The sequence below is a fragment of the Patagioenas fasciata genome, chromosome 10 (genome assembly GCF_037038585.1).
Source record: "Patagioenas fasciata isolate bPatFas1 chromosome 10, bPatFas1.hap1, whole genome shotgun sequence".
NCBI classification, from domain to species: domain Eukaryota; kingdom Metazoa; phylum Chordata; class Aves; order Columbiformes; family Columbidae; genus Patagioenas; species Patagioenas fasciata.
In genome coordinates this window covers 2,305,493-2,325,461 of record NC_092529.1, presented here as the reverse complement: position 1 = coordinate 2,325,461, position 19,969 = coordinate 2,305,493, and the positions used below count along the sequence as shown (strand labels likewise).

The following is a 19,969-nucleotide window of genomic DNA, read 5'->3' as shown; positions in this document are numbered from 1 at the left end:
CGGGCGGGCCCCGTGACCGGAAGTTGTCGAGGGGGAGGCGGAAGTGAAAGCGGGGAGGCGGTTGGGCCCATTAAAGCCGAGCGAGGCGAGCGGTGGGCGGCAGCGAGGTGAGGGGGCGCCGCGGGACACGCACCGGGTGAGGCCTTGCGGGGCGTCGGGGATCGGGATCTCCTCGCCGCGGGGTTGTGGGGTGAGTGGGTGGGGGGTGGTGGCTCCGCCCCGGTCTCGGGAGCCGCTGGGTGGGGGGCGCCGTTCGGGGCCACTCCCCGCGACTGGGGGGGCCGCCGGGGCTCCCTCCGTGGGCCTGGCGGAGGCGCTGCCTTTGTGTCCCCGCTCCGGCCCCGCGGCCCGGCCCGCTGGGGAGGGGCGGCGCTTGGCTGCCCCGGTGGCGGGGTCAGGCGGCCGGGACTGGGCTCCCCGGGCCGGGCCCGGCGCTGCCCTCGGAACAATGGAGCTGGACCGGGGGGTGTCCCCGGGAACGGCCTCCTCGGTGCGGACCTTTCCCGGGAGGCGCGTTTTCGAGGCCTTTGTAGGAGCCTCCTCTGCTGAGAGGTTTAAAGAGGCCCGAAGTGGTGCCTCACAGGGAGGGGAGCGTATTGTCTGTGACATGTGAAGCTTCTGCTGGCGCTGCCTCCCAGAGCGGCTTTTAGGCGGCTGGTGGCCTGAGCGCCGGTCCTTGGGCTGGTGAAATGTTGCTCTGGGTGGTCGGTGGGTATCGCTTTTAAGATGAGCGGGCTGCCCCGGGAGTGATTAATGTGACAAAACAGGCGGCTGGAGAGACTGGCAGTTATTGCGAAAGTCGCTCTCAGCATGTGTAAAGCCTGAGTCAGTTCTGAGGAGTATTGGAGTGGATGCTAGAAGTGCTTTTGGCTGTGAGTGTGTAATAAGGTAAATTAAATGATAGATACCCTATTAGTCTCTGGGTATGTATAGACTAATAAATATGGAAATATGTAACAGTTGTACTTAAGACAACTGTGTTGTGTTCCCTGTAAATAGAGGGATTATTTTAGTAGTGAAACAACTGTAAAAATGCTGTCTTAATCTGAAGTAAGAGAGGTAGTCTCAGCTTCAAAATGAGTACGTGCTGTCCAGTAACTCCAAACCCTTTGAGTCAAAGCTGGAGTTCTCAGAAGTATCTCCCTGAAAGCTAAAACTACTTGCTGATAAGCAGAGCTGTTGATATGCGTATATGAGTGTTTTTTGTACATAAATGGGGAACACATGATGGAACAAAGTCCTCCCAACTGTAAGCAAGCGGTTCTTTGTTTGGCAATTGCCAATATGGAAGTGTTAAACCTTCCAGTTCTTGCCATTGGCCTGTGCCTTGTGTTCTGCATGTCCATGTGGGAATTGGGGCTGGGGGAACTGGAGAGTTCTCTTTTTAGGGGAATGATACATAACCAGCTGTGCCACAGCGCTTAGTTGTCTGTGATATAAAGGCGTATTTATGGCTGTACTTTGTTCATGGGCTGTGGTGGTGCTGGTGCTGTGTGGTAGGAGCTGCAGCCTTGCTGTGTTTCCAGTAGAGCCAGGCTGCCAGAGCCAACGTGCCCTGTTCTCTCAGTGGCTGCACTTGAGGTTAAAGTGGGTGGAGTAACTTGAATATTCCTTGTTAAATAATCAGGGCTTCATGGATATACTTTTTCAGGAAGAACAAGTATACTTGTTTCACTCTTTTTTTCCCCCTCCCCCTTGTGACTTCCAACAGCTGACTGAACACATGACTTGCCCTCTATGAGCTAATGAGCAGACCCACCAGGCCTGAGCCCTCAGAATCCAAAGCAGCTCTAATACTGTTAGTTTCAAGTGTTAGTGCTTCTTTTTTTTTGTGGTAATACTTTAATGCTCTTTTTCTGGTGTAAAAAAGCTGTGGGATGAGGTTAATCTGACCCCTCAATAAGCAAAACTTTTGGAATCCAATAACAGTTTCTTGCTCTTCTAACCTGCGGTGAGAAGTGTAACTGATAAGATGCGAAGCGGTAGCTGCGTTAAACTCTCCTCTTCCCTGTGGTGGTCCAGCTCCTCAAATACCCTACCGATAGTTCAATATGGCACACTAAGAGTTGTATCTTAATAGGCAAAGGTGCAGAGTTAAGAATTTAAATAATTGTGTTGCAGAGACTACACTACAAGCCCTCCTGCTGAAGTCAGGTAACCAAATTCTATACTGAGCAGCACAGAGAAGTGACACCATTGAGTCCTTAACCGAAAGTGGAAAACATACAAGCTCTGCTATAGGCTCAACTCTGATCCCGCTGAGGGAAGATACCTCTTTGCTTGGTTTACTACCCAAAATGAATGCCTGCAGGCAAGAGGGCCATTGGATTCAATTTCTGCAGCACCTTCTTAAAGCTCCTGTTTTAAGACTGTTGTGTGAATTACCTGTTGGAGCAAATCTCTGTCCTTGAGGAAACATGACAATTGCAATCAAGCCATCTGTGCAGAACTATAAATAGCTTTGTCTCTAACATGTATGGGATTTTGGTCTGACTTTGTGAAAATGAGACTAGTTTATGCAGAACTTAACATTTGGGTGTAAACAAAATTGTTTGCGCTTGATTAGGGTGCATTATTAAATGCTGTGTTGTGAGATGGGTGTCTGACAAGCCCTGGTTTGGGAATAAAGGCTGTGGAATGGGGCACTTGGATGTTTACATTCTCTAAAACCAGTGGATGTGTGGGCTCACAGATACTTGCTGGAAGCTGTCCTTGCTGTTATAATATACCAATCTTTTCAGTAACTGAACTAAACTGAGCATTTGAGAACCCTCACCTTATATGCTGCCAGTGTTCCCTAAAGGCTTCTTCTTGGTTGAGGCCTGAACTGCTCTTAAGCCCTTGTTACTGGGGCCTGACGGACCTAAAATTCCCTTGCAGAACTGTAGAGTAATCTAGAGTTTGTTGCCTTGGTAGAAGGAAGTCCAGATAAGACCTTAAGACTGAACTGGGCTGGGCACTAGTATGCTTGGGTCTGACAGCAATCCTGCATCCTTCAGATGCTGAGTTACTTAATCCTTGCACAGCATTGTTTCGATAATTGCAGTTTAATTGCCTGGTGAGTTGGAGTTCAGTTGGATTTCTCCCCTGCAGCTTCCTAAAATCTCCTATAGCTGCTGTATAACAGTGTGTCTGCAGGTGTGATCAGGTTGTGACAGTAGATTGTGAGAATAAAAGGGTCACTTTCTGCAGTGACAACCCAAGCATGGGCTGTGCATCTCACAGCTGGATTAGATAAGGGTAATTAATGGAATGACAAGAGTTAACATGCCACTTTCAGTTCTGCAGTTAGCTGCTCTATTGAAGATCATATTGAAGGTGCATTGAAAGGGAAAGAAAACTTCCAAACGAGTGCCCAAGGTCAGTGACTCCACATGTGCTGGTCAGAAATAGCAGTTGGTGAAGGAATACCCCTCATCACATGGCTGCTCGCTGGCTTCCAGCCTGCTTGTTGCTTTTGCTCTCCGTGCGTGGGGATGCAGCGCTGGAGCCCGGCATGCTGCTGCATTTTCTGCTCGGTGGAGATGTGCCGGGGTGATGTCATTGTTGCTGTTTGCGCTGTTCCTGCGAGACTGCTCCTCCTCTCCGGCGCCGAGCGCTCCGGCCATGGGGAAGCCGTGTCAATGCCGCTGTTGCTAACTCATGGTCAGTGAGGGGAGGGAGGCAAGATCTTCAAGGCCACTGGAGTGTGGTGATTTACAGCTGATCCCAAATGGCCTTGACTTGTTAGGGAACCTGTACTTGAGGCTTGGGCTGTTTTCACAGGGCAGTGAAACTTCAGGAGGGGTGCACTGCCTCTGAGATGTGATTGGAGTGTAAACTTGTGGCACAGGTTCCTATTTGTGTAACTTAAAGGCACTTGATGTAGCAAGTGCTATTTTTTTTGCTTTTGCCTCTCTGTAACTACTTAAAATGCCACCTTAAGGTGACTAATTGTATCTAACTGTGCTTGCATGAATTGCAAATAGAAATTACTAAATGAAGTTGAGTAGATCCTTATATTGTCAGTTAAGAAAACAGTATTTTTTCTGGAGTCTGTATTGCTGTAACTTGGGTCACTTGGCAGATGTGGTGGACAGAAGTGACGGCAGAAGCTGCCAGGCTGGAGCACCTGGACCTTGGTTGCAGGGGCTGTTGGTTTATTTAATGAGTCCATGCTGAACCCCAGCTTCCAGCTGGGAAGCAGTTTTCTCTGAACAGTAACCTGCTTGGTGCTTGTTTCCCTCAAGTGGGCTGAGTCATTTGGTTCTTCAGCTCTTTCTTCCTCTTGCCTCCCAGACGCAGATAACTATAACTGAACTCCAAGCCAGCACAGTGGGAATGGTGTCTCAAGCATGAGGTGGATGTAACTGAGATACATTTAGGCCTAATCTCCTCCCCATAAAAAGAAGATGCATTTTTACCAGCACTGCTGTTTTAATCTCACTGTGCAAGTCACTTCAGTGAGGTTTTTTTGGTCCTTTATGGAGCTTCATCAAGAGAATTGCTGAGCTGGTGAAGCAGTGATGCAGAATCTGTGCAAGACCTATAAGGGTATGAAGTATGAGTCTGAAACTGAGTCTTCATGGTAGGAATTCCCTGTTAGGTGCTGACTCAGCTGTTGTGGTGAGCTCCCTGCTACGTTCCCATCCTGGGGCTGCTACTGAAATACTTGTCCTTCCTGCTCTGCAAACTGCATTTGCATAGTAAAAGATGGTGAGTGTGTGTGGGATCAGGAGTTCTGCTTGCAGATCAAGGTTTAGTTCTTAGATTGCAGCCTGTCCCTAGAGGAAGCCTCACCACTGAGAACAGGACCTCGTGGAAGAGGTGTATAGGAGTCAGGTGTTTGTCATTAGTGGTGGCCTTGTCCTGCTCCACATCTACTTGTGTGGCAGTAGGATGTCCCACGATATTTGTCCTATTTCTAACGTCAAGTTCTTGGTGCTGAAGGAGAGACAACATTCACTCTTGCAGCTGAACCTACAGGGTCCCACAGGCCTCCTGAGATCTGTCGTTTGACCTGGAGACATGGAACTTTGTCCAAGTCTCCATTCAGTCCTTTGTGTCCTGCCCAGCTTCTAGGAACTGGTGGAAGCTGGCAACCAGGAGTAGATCAACAAGGCTTGTTTACCACTGACAAGGTCTAAGGTTTGTGCTTTGCTTACTGCTGCGGAGGTTATCTAACACCTCCCATTTGTGTTTCTAAAACTGAAAGCATGACAGGAATGTGTGAAGCCTTAGGAAGCTGTAGACAAAACTAGGAATTAATCGGAGTACTTGAAAAATACTGTCAGATATGGGAAAGGTCTAACAGCTTTACTCTTTCTTGGTGGCCTGGCTAGCTTGCAATATTTTGAATTGGTCAGCCTTATCTTATACCCAGTTGCCCCTGGCACTGTGCACAATTTGTAGAAAGCAAGGAAGGAATTATGTTCAGTGGGATGGCCTGATGTGAGAACCGTACAGGGGTTGCTGAAACAGTTGGGTGGCTGTGTGCCAAAGGCTGACAGTCAGGGCTGTACAAACCAGGCTGTATGGGCGCTATAGTTCCAGTTAGTAGGACAGGATTTGTCTGGCTTGATTTGGCAGCTCTCCACCGAGGAGACTGCTCTGGTAGAGGCATGGCAACATGGAAGCTGTACCGGTAGAGCTGAAATGCTTTGCGTAGGCAAGGCCCTTACTCAAGGCGCATGGCTTGTTGCCTGGTGTCTCCCAGCAGCCAGCAATGTGCTCAACTCTCCTCCCACATCCTGAGATTGTCTCCCCCAGGGCAGAATAGGGGAAGTTGAGCTTGATCTGATAAAGGGGGAAGGGTGTTAAAGCAAGCATGCCTGTTCTTGTAACAGCGTGATCCTTGGGGAAAATCAACTGGGAACTACCTGAAATCCTGTAGGATTTACAGGGGAATGACTTCCTTCTGAGAGATGGGCACAGAGCAATACTGATTCTTCAGTGACAACATAACTTAAGCCTCCAAAAGAAGGGTAGCTGAAGATCTTCAGACACTTGCTATCAGCCTGCTAGGGCTCTGAATCTGTCTGCCCATTCCTGGGAGAAAGATCTCCTGTGGTATAAGGGCTCTTCAGCTGTTGGAGGAACTGATGGACTAAGAACACCCAGCTTTCAGTTAAACATCTGGGTATGGCTTTCTTACAGAGGTGCCTTCCCAGAACCTGAAGACTACCACTTCACTAGCCCTGGTTTTCTGTTTGGGAATCCTGGTCTTGTTTGTGTGGCACTAGCTCTAAAAGGACCTTCTGCACTCCTGCACACAGTTGCAGTCTTCAAATACCTGCTGCCTCCTGTGGAGATGATGTTGATCAGCCTTGGGTTGCTGAGGAGCAAAGTGATCCATCCAGGATGGTTGCCCAGCACAGCTGGGGACACTGTCTGAACTCCCTTCCCTGCCTCCTTTTGTCTCAGACCATTTATCACTTGGCAGAGCCTACATGTGCTGCTGCAATCTTAGGCCAAGCAGCAGTCTGGGCAAAGTAGTGTTCTTGTTGAAAGCAAGAAGTGACCTCCAGACCTTTCCCACCACTCCTAATCATGCTGGAGGTCTGACTGAACATGCAGAGGCACATCTGCCTTGGTACTGTAAGCAAAGACATTTCTGTGCTTGTTTTGTTCCCGCTTTGAAACCACATAGTCAGATGACATCTCTCCTTGAGAGAAGGTGGCTGCTGGGCTATCTAAACTGGTAGAGGTTAGTTTTTTAGCTTGATTCCTTCCTGGGTATGGGGTTAGTCCTGCCTAGTTTGGACTTCTCTGGAGTCTTGCTTCAGAGCAAGGAACTTGTTCAGTTCTACATCTAGTATTCAAACATTGTGCAGACATAAACCAAGCCTGGTCTGGAGAAGTGCCGGGAGGTGTAACAGGGCGGTGAATCAGTGAGGCTAGGGCTGGAGAACTTGGCTTTGAGAACTCGGGCTTTGAGCCTGACTGATCATGTGCATCAGTGCCTCTCGGGAATGCAGAGCTCTCCGGATCTCGGCGCTCGCAGCCCAAACAGAGCGCAGCTGAGCTGAGACCTCAGGCAGGGCAGACCAGACCCCTTCTCACATGCAAGTCCTGTGATTCCACTGTGAACATGGCTCTGACTGGGCATCAGCGGTGTTGGTTCTGCCTTCCCTGTGTCATCTGGACTCTGGCAAACTGGCCATTGCCATTTCCTTTTCCATACCTTGCTCACAGTGGGGTTGTGTTGTAGAGCCTCCAGCTGGGGACTGAAGCTATGTCTGGTGTGCTAAAACCTATTGCCACTGAAAGGAGTGTCCTCCCCAGCACTGGCTCTGGACCTTCCTTGATTACACTGAGAGCCTATTCTGCTCACAAATGTTACAAACCTTGTGCTTTTTCGCCGGCTTTACCATATGTTGCCCCAAGCTGCATGTTGGCCCATCATTTTCTCCTTTTAGCACTGAGCTGTTATCCAGGAACAGGATACAGCAGAGTACATGTGTGGGGCCTGGTCTCCCATCTGTCTGGTAGCCAGCTCACAGACCAGCTCTGTTGGCTGTTAGCACCATGTCACACCAGCTTTTGACTTGCATTGAGGCAGCCAGTGAACCGAACTCAAAGCCAGGTGGCTGAGCTGTAGCTGGCTGGTTCCTGAGTTTCACTTGGTCCTGGAGCAGCTCCTCTGGCTCTGGAGGCTGCAGCTCCACCCTCAACATGAAGGTGGAAACTTACTGCCAACAGCTGTAATCTAAAAAGTCAGTTCTTCTGGGATACTGGAACATGTTTTAAGATTCTGTTTTGATCTGAGCAGTGTCAGTGTGCTAGCAAACATCTAAAACTCGAGGCCATTCTTCAAGAAGGTGAAGCTTTTGGCTTAGGACTCTCAGGTGGGAGTGGGAGGTGCTGGGCAGCATACCTCCACTTGACAGCTTGCAATAGAATGTTTTATGCAAGGTCTCAAAAATTAGTTTGTAGCTGAGGCTTCCTGAGCAGAGGTAATTCCTGCCTCACAGGGCTGGCTGGGAAAGGCACCAACTGGACAGAAGCTGCTCCTGGTGGAACTGCAGTATGTGGCAGGCAGCATTGCTGGGGAATGATGAGCTGTGCTTGAGCTCTTGGCTGGGTACCAGCAGGAGGGAGTATGTTGGTTAGAACATAAATGTGTGGGGAGGAAGGAGGTGGAAAGCAGTTGGGAGATGCTACTGATACAGCAGCAACCAGAGTGCACGCTTCTGCAAAGCTTGCACAGGAATATCTTGCCAGCTGCTTTTGGTGTGGGCTTCACTTTGATTCTCTGCAGTGCAGCAGCGAGGCCTGAAGTCCCTCCTAAAGCACCTCTGGGTGGACAGGAGGAGCCTGTTGCCCTAAAAAGCAATCCATTTACAGACAGCAGTTCTTGCAAGTCATAATTTGCTTCTTAGGGCCAATGCCAGTGCATGTCCCCGCTAAAAGTGAGGAGTGGGAGAAGGTGCTGTCCTGTCCTGCTTGTGCAGCTTTTGCCAATGCAAGACTCACCTTGCTGTTAAAACTTCTTGTGCTTCTCTAGCAGTCCTCAGTATGAGGATGCCAGGCACTTGTTCCACTTGTAGAGGGCTCAAGTTTGGTAAGGAAAATACAAAGGCTCTGTAGCAGTCAAAAAAATCTCAGGAGAATGCCAGTGTTAAAGGTTGATATCTGCTGGCCTCAGGAAGACCTTCATGTTGAATTGCTCAGGCTGTCACTTGTAGCTTTGCATTAGCAAACACCTGTGTTAACGATGTCTCTGTGACCAGGTAGTTGGAACCAAGGTGTTATTACATTATAAAGCTTGTTCAGCTCTGTCTTGAGCTCATACTGCAATAGGAGATGGGGGCTTCAATACAAAGGGTGTCTGGGCCACCTGGATCTGCAAGTGGGAACCATGGTCTTAGTAAACTAATGGCAATCTCAGATTATCTGCCTTTCCTCAGGATGAGGCCTTGTGTTTTCAGGGTAGCTGAACTGGAACAAATTCATGTGTCTGCTTGAAGCCTCAGCTAAACTTGGCTTGCTAAATCATGGCAGGGTACAGTGTGTCCATGGGACAAGTGATAGGTGCCAGTCTGTGCTTGGTGCTGTAAGAACAGCATCAACATCCCAGGAGCATCTTGTTTCAGTGGCTGAAGCTCTAAGCTGACAGAACCTCTTGAGGTGCCAAACATGCCAGGGAACTTCTGAGAAGGAACTAGTTCAATCTGAGCTGGTCCCTGAATCATTCTTCCAGCTTCAGTTTCCTTGAAGAAATGCAGAACCATTGAGGAGGGGAATAAAAATAGCTCTTTGCTGTAGTACAGAGACTTAATGCTTTGCAGCCTCCCCTGTGTTGAGAGAACAGTGAGCAGAGGTGGTGTTTCTGTGTCGGAAATGCACTTAGCCAGTTTCGGGACAGAAGGTTCTTCCAGTGTTTCAGCGTGGCTGCGTTCTGCTCAGTCTGGTGGTTGTGGTGAGTGCACTGCAGTGTGTGGTGTGCCCTGATGAGTATTGCTCTGTCCAGATTGGCTTTCTCATGGTTGGGTGTTTCTGCTAAAGGTCCTGCGATATAGTGAAGTGAATGATCTGCTTATCAGCTGCTGCACCCGGAACAGACCTACAGAGCTTTGGCTTCACGTGTGCCTTTTTGTGGAACATCTTACTCTTGTGCTGCCTGCTGGGACAGGGGAGCAGAACTCAGTATTCGTAAGTGCCACAGTGAGTTCAGCTCTGCCTGGTACTTGTTCACCTACCACTTTGCACCTTGTCAGCGTAGTGTTCGATATCTTTGGCAAAGGAAATAAGGTGTGAGGTGTAGTCCAACAGTCTTGCTTCAGTGTTGAGCTGGTTTCTAGCAGAAGATGCAGATGACAAGCTGGTAGATGCAGGAGCAGAGCACGCCTGGTGAAATGTCACAGTTCTTCTAAGTCTCTGCACAATGGTGCTTTGGTTCTTGGTTGGGATTGTGACTTGATCTGTTTAATAGCAAAGCTGCAACAGTAAGGGCTGCTCCAGCAGCTTGTCAGCAGGTTCAGAACTGCTATGGATGAGCTGCTGACTTCTGTGGAGGTGAGAGAGATAAATATTTTATATATATATATATAAAATTTTTTTCCCCCCTTCCCCCACAATAAAACTACCCATGAATAACTTAACTGGGTGTTCCTCTGGCAAGGCCCACTGTTAAAGGATAGCTAATTTGGTGGGCCATCAAAGCAAGCTCCAACTGTTCCTTGGTGCACCAACCTAATTAATATTAAAATGCTTGCACTGTGACTTGATACATACAAACATCTCTAAGGAATCCTTAACCATCCATTTCTGCTTTGAGTTAAAGCAGCTGTCTTAATATAGCAAGCGAAAGAACAGTTATAATGTACTCCAAAGCAACAAGGGAAGCCTAGTTATATCTGGCATAGGCTTTATTTGCTCTTGCATCTGAGGAGCTGTAGCACTATGTAGCTTCACAGAACAGTTTTTGACTCTTCCTTTCAGATCAGCTAAGCCAGGAACAGAGCAGCTCCAGAGCCACAAGCAGGAGAACTTCTTGAATACTGTGGGAGAGTGTGCTATCCCAGGCTTAATCTTGTGAGTGTCAATGTATTGTTGACAGCTTGTTTGCCTAGAGGGTTAGGCATTAAAAATTGAGTGGAAGGACTCTTCTCCTGTAATAGAGGCGGCTGTATCATTCTTCTGGCACCAGTTAAGCCAGGAGGAGGAGCGATGCTGACTGGTCTCCTGATTGACGGGAGGTTTCTGATGGCTCCCAAGCAGGGCTGGCTGGGTGTGCTGTGTTCTGAGCAGTCATGCAGGTGACTTTGCTCTGAGAAACTTCACACAGTGGAAAAACAGAACTGATGTCTTGGATTGAATCTTAACAAACTGGTTTTTCTTCGTGTTGTCTCTGAAAAAGGAAGTGTTTGTTCAGAAATGCTCCTGGGACTGGCTGTGAGCCCTGTGTGAGCTCGCACACTGCCATCTTAAGGGCTTCTGTGACTCTGACAGGATGCTGCTCTAGGTAATTATAACAAATATAAAGCAAGGTGAGCTATGCATGTAATGTGAAATAGTCTTGGATATCACTGACTCAGCACTATCACAGTTTTGATCTCAACTCAGGCTGATCCTGCTCTTTGCATGAACATGAGGGAAGCCTTGCACAGCCTACAAATGAGCTTAATTCAGTAATTAATGTTTCTTGCAGATGTGAATGGAGAAACTCCTCAGGTGAACTAACTTCTTCTTCAGGCATTCAGACCTGCTTTGTCTGTGAGCTGAAGCTACATTCTTCTTGGTCTCCCTTTGTTTTTTGTACTAGCAAGCTTCACCAGGAATGAGATCTGCATAGCTTAGAGCACGTATGTGGGCTTCATTTCTGGCACAGAAGGTAGTGATGAACCTACTCAACGCCATGCAATGTGAGAAACCGCCTATATTAACAAGGAAATAATCATAAATTGCTTCTGGCTTCAGGCAAGCAAATCTTTGAGTACTGAACCTGGCCTGGGGTTGGTTGCTTAGGCCTGGTTCTACTGACACAGCAAATAGCATGTGGTAACCAGGATCAACTGAAGTATTTCTGAGCTTACTGGGACTGGAATGTGTGGAAGTGTCCTCTGCCATGAAGATGTTGCATTTGCTGTTGGATTAATATGAGCTGAAGTCACCAAGATCCTTTTCATGGTGTTAAGGACACTGTACTAAGGCTTTGCTCACAGGACCCTCAGCACCAATGTCTTTCACTTCCAGTACTCAGCTTGTTAAAAACATGGGCTGGAAGTAAATGTTGGAGGAGGTACAGTATCCTGGCCTTGGAGTAGTATGGCCCTTTGGGCTGCTTCATAAGAAACCCCACTTAAGACAACAGAGTCCATCTAGACTGAAAATCTCACTAGGGCTGGTCAGTTTAGCACAAATCAGTGATACAAAACTGGAGCTGCTGTTGGAGACCTGCTCAAGCACACACAGCATGGTAAGGATAAGGGACAAATAGCAATGGTGGTGCCGTAGAGAGCAAATTGATGCTGCTTAAATTTAGAAGGGTTTTATTCTATAGGAAGGCTCCAGGAGATCAGACACTGATAGTTCCTTTAAGACCTGGAGCTGTGGTGTCTTCTTAAGGTAAAGTCTCTTCTACTGGGCAAGGAATAACTCTGAAGTGTTGGTCTGTTTATAACTGTAATGAGAAGATTGAGGGCTTGGCCTGGCAACTGGCTGGGCTTCAAAGCAGTGTTGATCAAGGCAAGCAGAATGGGGCTGGGGAGCTCTGGGTGGTGGCCACCACTGACCCCAACAGGACCAGAATTCCTCACTGTCCCATGGCCCACACCAAATACCAAGTGAGGCAGCTCCCTCTGTGCTGTGGCTCATATCCGTTGCCTCACCTGGGCTGGAAGGTGTGTCTCACCTGCCAGGTGTTCATGAGGCACTAATAGCCCCTCACACTGATGGGGTGGCCCGTCAGCTATGACAAGAAGGCAGTGTCACCTCTGACTCAGGCTTCCTTCCCATGGCTGCTCAGCTGCTGCCAAGGTGATGAGACCTGACAGAGCAGTTTCCTTTCCCTTCATAGTGGGGCTTCAGGCTGTGTTGAACTGGGGTGCTAAGCATGCAGTGTGGTTTAGAGCTTTAATTCAGGGCTCTGCAAATCCCTGAGCAGGAGAACTAATGCCAGCTTGTCCAAAGCTGCTTCAAATAGCAGGAAGCAGTGAGCTGCAGCAGCTGGTGGCAAGCGATACTGGAAACACTGAGGAAAGCAGAAGCAGGACATGCTGGGTTCTGGCACAGTCACTTCAGGGTGAGTTGTTTTCCTCTGTCCTGAGGAAAACAGGTCATTCTCACACTGGATTTGAACCCATACAGCTGTTTTCCATAACAGTTCAGTGTACACAGCTGTCTCTAAGCTCTGCTCCCTTGCTTCTTGCTCTGTCTGGACTCATTGTGCTGCAGAAGTCTCTGACTTGGTTAGCACCAGTGTCACTTGTGCTATGTGCTCTGGAAACACAGGAGGTGCTTGAAGGAGCTCAAATGGGCTGCTCTCCCCATGGCTGCAGAGGGGATGAGCTGTGAAGTGTGAATCTTGGCAGGAGCAGAAGCAAGACTGAATGTTGGGGTTGTTGACAACTTCGAGCTGGCTACATCTAGGCCAGTGTAGCTGAGCTGCCAGTTGGATCATTGAGCAACATGCTCCAGTGTAGAGAGCCTTGGGAAAGAGAAGTGTTTACACTTGGAGAACTGTCCTGGGCAGGCTCTTTGGCATCTGTTAACAACTGTCTAAGGACAGCATGAGCTCCTTGGGTGGCCTATCACTGCTGTTTGCTTAACAGCCTCTTGGCTGTTATCTTCTGAACAGTGTTTACCATCTAGATGTATCAGTAGGCGCATGAAGCGGGAGCAGTCCAATGAGGTGTCACTGTAGGTACACCACAGCATGGCTTCTGCATCACTCACTGATGGCAAAGTCTAGAAGACTGCGTGTCTTAACATTCAAAGATTGAGATGATTAAGGCCTTTTGCACTTGGACTCGGCATCTAGTAAGAGGCTTGTACAGCTTGGAGTGTGGTGCCTCCTGTAGTGGTGGGATGAAGCAGGTTGCAGTTATCCAGCAGCTTAGGTGGTTTCATACCTGAGGAAATGCATAGGACTGAGCAGCTCAGATGTGTATATTCATGTTGTTGTAGAACTGAAGGCCTCCTTGGCTGTGAAAGTCAGGAGTAGCTCCTGAAGAGTTGGAGTTGTGTGGTGCAATCAATGTGGTGTAGCAGGATGGGAGTTTTAGGGTTTCCAAGACCCCATATAAGGGCTTAATACATGAAACCTGTTGTCAAGGGTCTTTGAACTCAAGTAGCACAGCCACAGCCACCTTCTGGCTCCTCTTGCTGTACAGAACCTGCAGAGCTCCTCAGGGAAACCAAGGAGTCCTTGTGTCCTGGACCAAGTCAGTACCAAACCAGGGGCTGAGCACCTAAGAATGGTTTGTCCCATCCCCTCCCCAGAGGTGGGGAGAGGGGTCTTGTGGTAGGAAGAGCATGCAGAACCACTAGTAACTTAGTACTGTAATAACCAGACTTTGAACTTGCCCTCACTGTGCTAAAGCACGTCCAGAAGTGGATTCAGGCCTGATGCAGCTAATGCACTTGGAGCTCCTTTACTAACCTGAAGGAGACCTGGGAGTAAGCAAGAGTGTGGATCTCAGGAGCTCACTCTTGCTAATTGAATGGACCCTTAGTGACCCATTTAGAGCCACTTGCCCATGGCAGGATGCAGCTGAACAAACTGCTCATCATCCAACAGAGCAACAGACTGAAAGCTGTGAGGTTTGTCACCATAGCCTTGTCCTGCCACCCAATGGGAGATGGCAGTAGTTGGCTTCAGATGCTCTCAGCAAAGCTGCGGAGTCTGGTAGCAGTTTGTCTTGTAATTCAGCTGTTCAGCTGACCTGTGCGGTTGTGGTGGGGCCGTTTCAACCACAGTGTATTCTTGGGACACAACACCTTCACCAAGCACAGCTGCTAGAGAAAGTTTGCTTTGCCAAGCTGAACCTCAAAGGTGGAGGAAGCCTTTTTTTTCTTTTTCCTACTGAACAGCATAAAAAAGCTTGAGTGTGGTGTTAGGCACATCTGTGCTTACATCTCACTTAATAGCATCTGTAAGAATTAGTCTGTATTGAGAGCTGATCTCCTTTACTGCACTGGCTCTGGTGAGGCTAACGGATGTGGCCTGTGCTAGTAAACCCACAGAATGGCCTGGAAATAAGGTTCAAAATGGACTTAGTACTGTAAAGGGCAAGTGCTTGGCTCATCTACCTGTTGGTATTAAGTTGTCTCTGCTGGTCTGACATGCTTCTGCCTATGAAATGGTCGAACACCTGGTTAGTAGCTGAGAGTTGAAGGAGTACTGAGTTCTGCCCATTGCTGGGTCCTTTCTGGGATTGGGGTTTCTCAGATTCCAAACTTGCTGCTTTTTGCCTTGAGGAATGACATGCTAATGATGGGATTGTTCTTCTTCCTTCCTAGTGTAAAAGATGACTTCTAGGAAGAAAGTGTTACTGAAAGTCATCATCCTTGGAGACTCTGGGTAAGTGGAAGAGGCTTCAAGCTGCCAGTTTGCGTTCCCAGTGGAAACCTGGGTGCTCTGTAAGAAACCATCTGTGCTGGGAGGAGAGATTGTTTACAGCCTGAGACAGCTGTGTTACCTGAGAACGTTAACAACTCTTTGCCACCCTCTGTCCTGAAAGTGTCCCTGCAGTTTAATATCTGCAAGTCCTGTCACAATGTGAAATGGGAGATACAGTGGGCAGACCACTCCAGTAGTAGAACTGGATATAACCTTTCTGCAAGGAGGCTAAGAGTGGTGTTGAAATGAGCATTTCACTTAAAACAAGAAAAAACAAACCCCACTAGTAAGCAGTCTTAGGTGACTTCTTAAAGCTCTACCTCTGTCAGACACATGGGTTCTATTGAGCCATCTGCTGAGCTCCTGTCTAACCCGGCTAGAGCCTGACCCTTGCAGGGAAAGGCTTTGCTCTGTGCTGTTGAGCAAGGAGTCTGCTCTGTGCTTACAGGTTGCTTACTGTGCAGGCTGTAACTGGACTCCCAGGACATAAGGCTTATTTATACCACTGTGCCCAGCAAGCTGTTGATCAGAGAACCTTTCTCAGGCAGAGAGAGGGCATGTGAGCCTGTAAGCTGGCTCTCTGGGTGTCTTAATAGATGTGTATGTGAGCTGTTGCCAGTTGAGATTGTCTGTTCCTCCACCTCCTCCTTCTGCAGAGGCTGAACATGACTGTTTCTGGTGGGTTTCTCTGGGGCCCTTCATCTTCTTCCAGAATTGCCCTCATGATCATAATATGATGCATGCTCCTTACCAAGGATCAGATTACTGATGGGGAAACAAGGTTTCTCAAGATCATAATCCTTCGTATCCTTAGGTAGCTAATGCAACATGTTGCTTCAGCATTTGTTGCTGTAAAAGCCCCTTCTTGCAGAGGTTGGTGCGTTTTTCCCTGGTTGAAAGCGCAGGGGGCTGTGGTAGAAGGTGAAGGGCACTTGGATGGGTGGTTAATTCAAACACTGTAGAAGCAGCCTACTTAATTTTTTTTTTTGGTCTTTCTGTACAGGGTGGGAAAGACATCGCTTATGAACCAGTATGTGAACAAGAAATTCAGTAACCAGTACAAGGCTACGATAGGCGCAGACTTCCTGACAAAAGAGGTGATGGTGGATGACAGGCTAGTGACAATGCAGGTAAGGAGTGACTCTGCTCCCTGCTGCAGGGCCCATGCGTGTGTGCAAGGATCTGCTCCTGTGTCGTCCAGAGCTGCGCAGGGGTCAGTGTACAAGGGAAGGCAAAGATCAGTTTGGGCTCAGCTAAGAGCAGCTTTTGCCAGGCCCAGTTTAAAATAACAGCATTTGGTACTGTCAGTAGACTAGATCTTGGTAGAAACATGCGCTTCCCTACATTCATGAGCTGGAAAGGGCTGGGAAAGGATTCCCTAGGTCAACTACTCATGCTGCCTTGAGTCCTGTGGGTACAGTATTAATCTGCCAGTCTGCTTATGTTTCCACTATCTGAAGCTTTAATCTTTCCATGGTGAGACTGGCAGCAAGGCAGCAAAAGCCCTGTTGCAGCCGGAGGAGAGTGTTTGGACTGTACTGGTACTTCAGTGCAGCCAAGTTCTGCAGGCTGATCACCTGCTGATCCTCATCTCCAAGTCTTGTTTGCCTAGAACAGAGTTATGTTGTTGAGGCTGAACACAAAAAGGGTTAACTGTCTTTAGAACTCTGTTCCTAGCTCTTGGTACTTGGTGCCTGCAGAGATTCCCCACCTTTCAGCTCTTTCCTCTGGGTGGCTGGGGGCTGTAGGTGCCTGGTGGGAAGTTTTGAAATGAATGCCTTATAACTGTGGACTGGCTGTGTCAGAGCTGGCTTATCTGCCCTGTTCTTTTGCTCCAGATATGGGATACAGCAGGACAAGAACGATTTCAGTCTCTGGGAGTTGCCTTCTACAGGGGAGCAGACTGCTGCGTGCTGGTGTTTGATGTCACGGCCCCCAACACATTCAAAACTCTAGACAGCTGGAGGGACGAATTCCTCATTCAGGCCAGTCCAAGGGATCCTGAGAACTTTCCTTTTGTTGTGCTGGGAAACAAGATTGACCTAGAAAACAGACAAGTGAGTACCGGGACTTGCAAGCCACCTCTTAGCAAACTGCTGGAGTGGGAGAGCTGGTGGGAACAGGGGAGGGTTATCTGAGGAATGGGAGCGGGAGGTGCCTGGTGCTGCTCAGCTGTCCTGTGCTGCTGGGGAAGAGTTTCTCCTGCCTGGAGGGTCAGACACCTTTGCACAGCCTGTTCCTGCCCGCTGCTGGAAGGATCGCAGGGAATCCATGCAAGGAGAGGAGCTGATTCTCCTCCTGAATTGCTGAGGAACTTCTATGGGAATAAGTGCCTGCCTGAGCAGTCTGCCCTGCGGTCTTGTCTTCCTCGGGTGCGGTGCTCATTGCCCTAAGGCTGAGGGTATCTGGTGGTGGGTAGCAGTCTCATGTGCTCTGTATCAAGGCTGTAGTTTTGATGAGATCAGAACTGCTGTCGTGGCTCAGGCTGGGTGTAAGGAGTCTCTGACCTTGCCCTAGAAATAAAACCCTCTTCCCACATAGCTGAAGGTGATGCTGCTGCTCTCTCTCCCCCCAGGTCACCACAAAACGGGCGCAAGCCTGGTGCTACAGTAAAAACAACATCCCCTACTTTGAAACCAGTGCCAAGGAGGCCATTAATGTGGAACAAGCTTTCCAGACGATTGCACGAAATGCACTTAAACAGGTAGGGAGGGGGCAGTGGGTTCCTTCTGCCTGCTGTGGGTGGCCTTGGGCTCTCCAACAGCCTTCCCCAGCTGAGAACAGCTCCTTGCACACTCAGAGCTGCCTGTAGAACCACAGCACTAATTCCTGCCTCCTTCTCTCCCTCTAGGAAACTGAAGTGGAGCTTTACAATGAATTCCCCGAACCCATCAAACTAGACAAGAATGACCGAGTGAAGGCTTCTGCGGAGAGCTGCAGCTGCTGAGGGGAGAGGGAGGGGTTGAGCACAGTCCTTCACAAACAGATATCACACTTAGGCCTTCAAACACACAGCCCCTCTTCTGTGTTTAAAACAAAATTTAAAGAAAAATTTCCATCTCCAGCTGCCAAAATCCACCCATCTCCCATGAGCATCTGTGAGTCCCACACTTCAGAGCTCACATCCCCCCACCATCCACATCACACTTCATGGTAACAGACCTTTCTCTTAGTTTAAAATGGAAACTCTTATGTATGTTTGGAACTGAATCTTAATTCCAGGTGTCCAATGGAGAGAAACTGTTTACAGGTAATCTGTGTAACAAGTTACATTTTTAACTGTCTCGTGTTTTCCCCTGTGAAGGCTGCAACTGGAAAGGCTGATTACCCATAGCTCATCGCAAGCTCAGCACTCAGTCCAACTAGGTTGAGTTTTGTATGTATCTCTGTTAATGCTTGTTACTTTTAACTAATCAGATCTTTTTACAGTATCCATGTATTATGTAATGCTTCTTTAGGAAAAATCTTATAGTACATGTTAATATATGCAACCAATTAAAAATGTATAAATTAGTGTAAAAATCCTGAATTCACATGTTCAAGTACTGAAACACAGATTGTGTGGAAAGTGAGGAGGACACTTGTGAACTGCAGCGTGCTAGCAGCACGGGGTCCAGCAGGAGGCAGTATTCTGTACAGTAGAGATGAACTATGTAAGCCTTCTTGTCTTGAGGCCGAAAGGCTTCATCTTCTGGGAAAAAAAATCTGTCTGGCTTCCTTGTATTTAAATTCTCAGATTTGCATAACAGCATTGATATGCACACTGGATTATTGGATTTAAAATTAAATACAGCTATGAAATGACCTCATTTGTTCACCTCCCCTACTGCTTAACTCCTGACACCCTGCAGTGAGTGTGCGAAGGAGCCAGAGCTGAGGTGTCCCCGTGGCTCTGGTGCTGTGGAAGGAGCTCCTCTCCCACCGGGGCTGCGATGCTGTTTCTCAATGAGTGACCTGGACTATGAATCTTCCCTTTCTTCTTACTGACTGCTAATCTGGATTTTTGGTATGGAAAAACCTGGCAATCTAGTCCCTTTCCTCTCTTCCTTTCTTCCTGGTATTTGTTCTTGCGTTTGTAGCTTGCTTAAATGGAGCCCTTCTACCTGTTTTCCAGAGGTCTACATTCTAGTACGTAGGCTGAGCTCTTCTGTAAAGAGACAAACATGATGCCAATAAACTTAACAAGAACAAACCTTCTTGTTTACTTCTGTTTCTGACTTTGTTTTTTCTTCACTAACATGCTTCCTTTCCTCTGTCTGGTCACCATTTTAGCAAGCTAATTGAAGGATGCCTGTGCAAGGCTGGACTTAGTGAGTTAAGGACCTTTCCTTGGTCCAGCCTAGTTGAGTTTAAGCCTTTAATTTCTAGATGCTGGGCATGACCTCCTGCTTGCACTCAGCAAGGCTGAGCTCACTGCTCCTGTGCCCACAGGAAGATGGAAAACAAAGTGTAGAGAAATGAGGCCAGTTATTTCAAGAGCCTTCTAACAGTCTTTGTGTTCTATATCCTATTTTATGCCTTTGTCCTATCACGCTTTTCTCTCACTTCACTGGGCTTTTGCTGTCCATGTCCATTTCAAATAACAACTGTGCAATAGTGATGTGTCCTGGTGGGACCACTTTCCTGGCTGCAGCTCTTTGGAAGACTCAGACCTGCTCATCTTCATTTAAAGTGTCACTCTGTGCTTGTTTTCTGTAGATACAGTTCTAGCCTAGAACACACCAAGCTGGGGGAGTGGGGTGAAATGACTCTAAAGTGGTGTTTGGGGGAAAGGGGATGGTTTTACCTCTGCAGCTCCCTCCTGGTGCAGATGGGGAAGAGCCTGGTGGAGATTTAGTGTTTAATCTCTGCCATCAAATAAACTGGGGGTGACACAAGGCAGAGAGGTAGGATGGTCAGGGAGCTCCTTGCCTTGGGATGCTGTGG

The 19,969-nt window shown here is 48.2% G+C and overlaps 1 protein-coding gene across 2 annotated transcripts; it reads left to right on the top strand.

Moving 5' to 3' along the window:
* Window positions 1–19,247, top strand: RAB7A (RAB7A, member RAS oncogene family). 2 transcript variants are annotated; one of them, XM_065845828.2, is made up of 6 exons: window positions 1–136; window positions 14,944–15,004; window positions 16,047–16,173; window positions 16,882–17,100; window positions 17,619–17,747; window positions 17,895–19,247. In XM_065845828.2, exons 2-6 carry the CDS (start codon window positions 14,952–14,954, stop codon window positions 17,988–17,990), a joined length of 624 nt encoding a protein of 207 aa, XP_065701900.1. In that variant the 5' UTR covers window positions 1–136; window positions 14,944–14,951; the 3' UTR covers window positions 17,991–19,247. The 2 variants fall into 2 exon arrangements, with proteins under 2 accessions (XP_065701900.1, XP_065701901.1); XM_065845829.2 differs by having other exon boundaries at window positions 9–107.
* The last annotated feature ends 722 nt before the right edge of the window (window positions 19,248–19,969 follow it).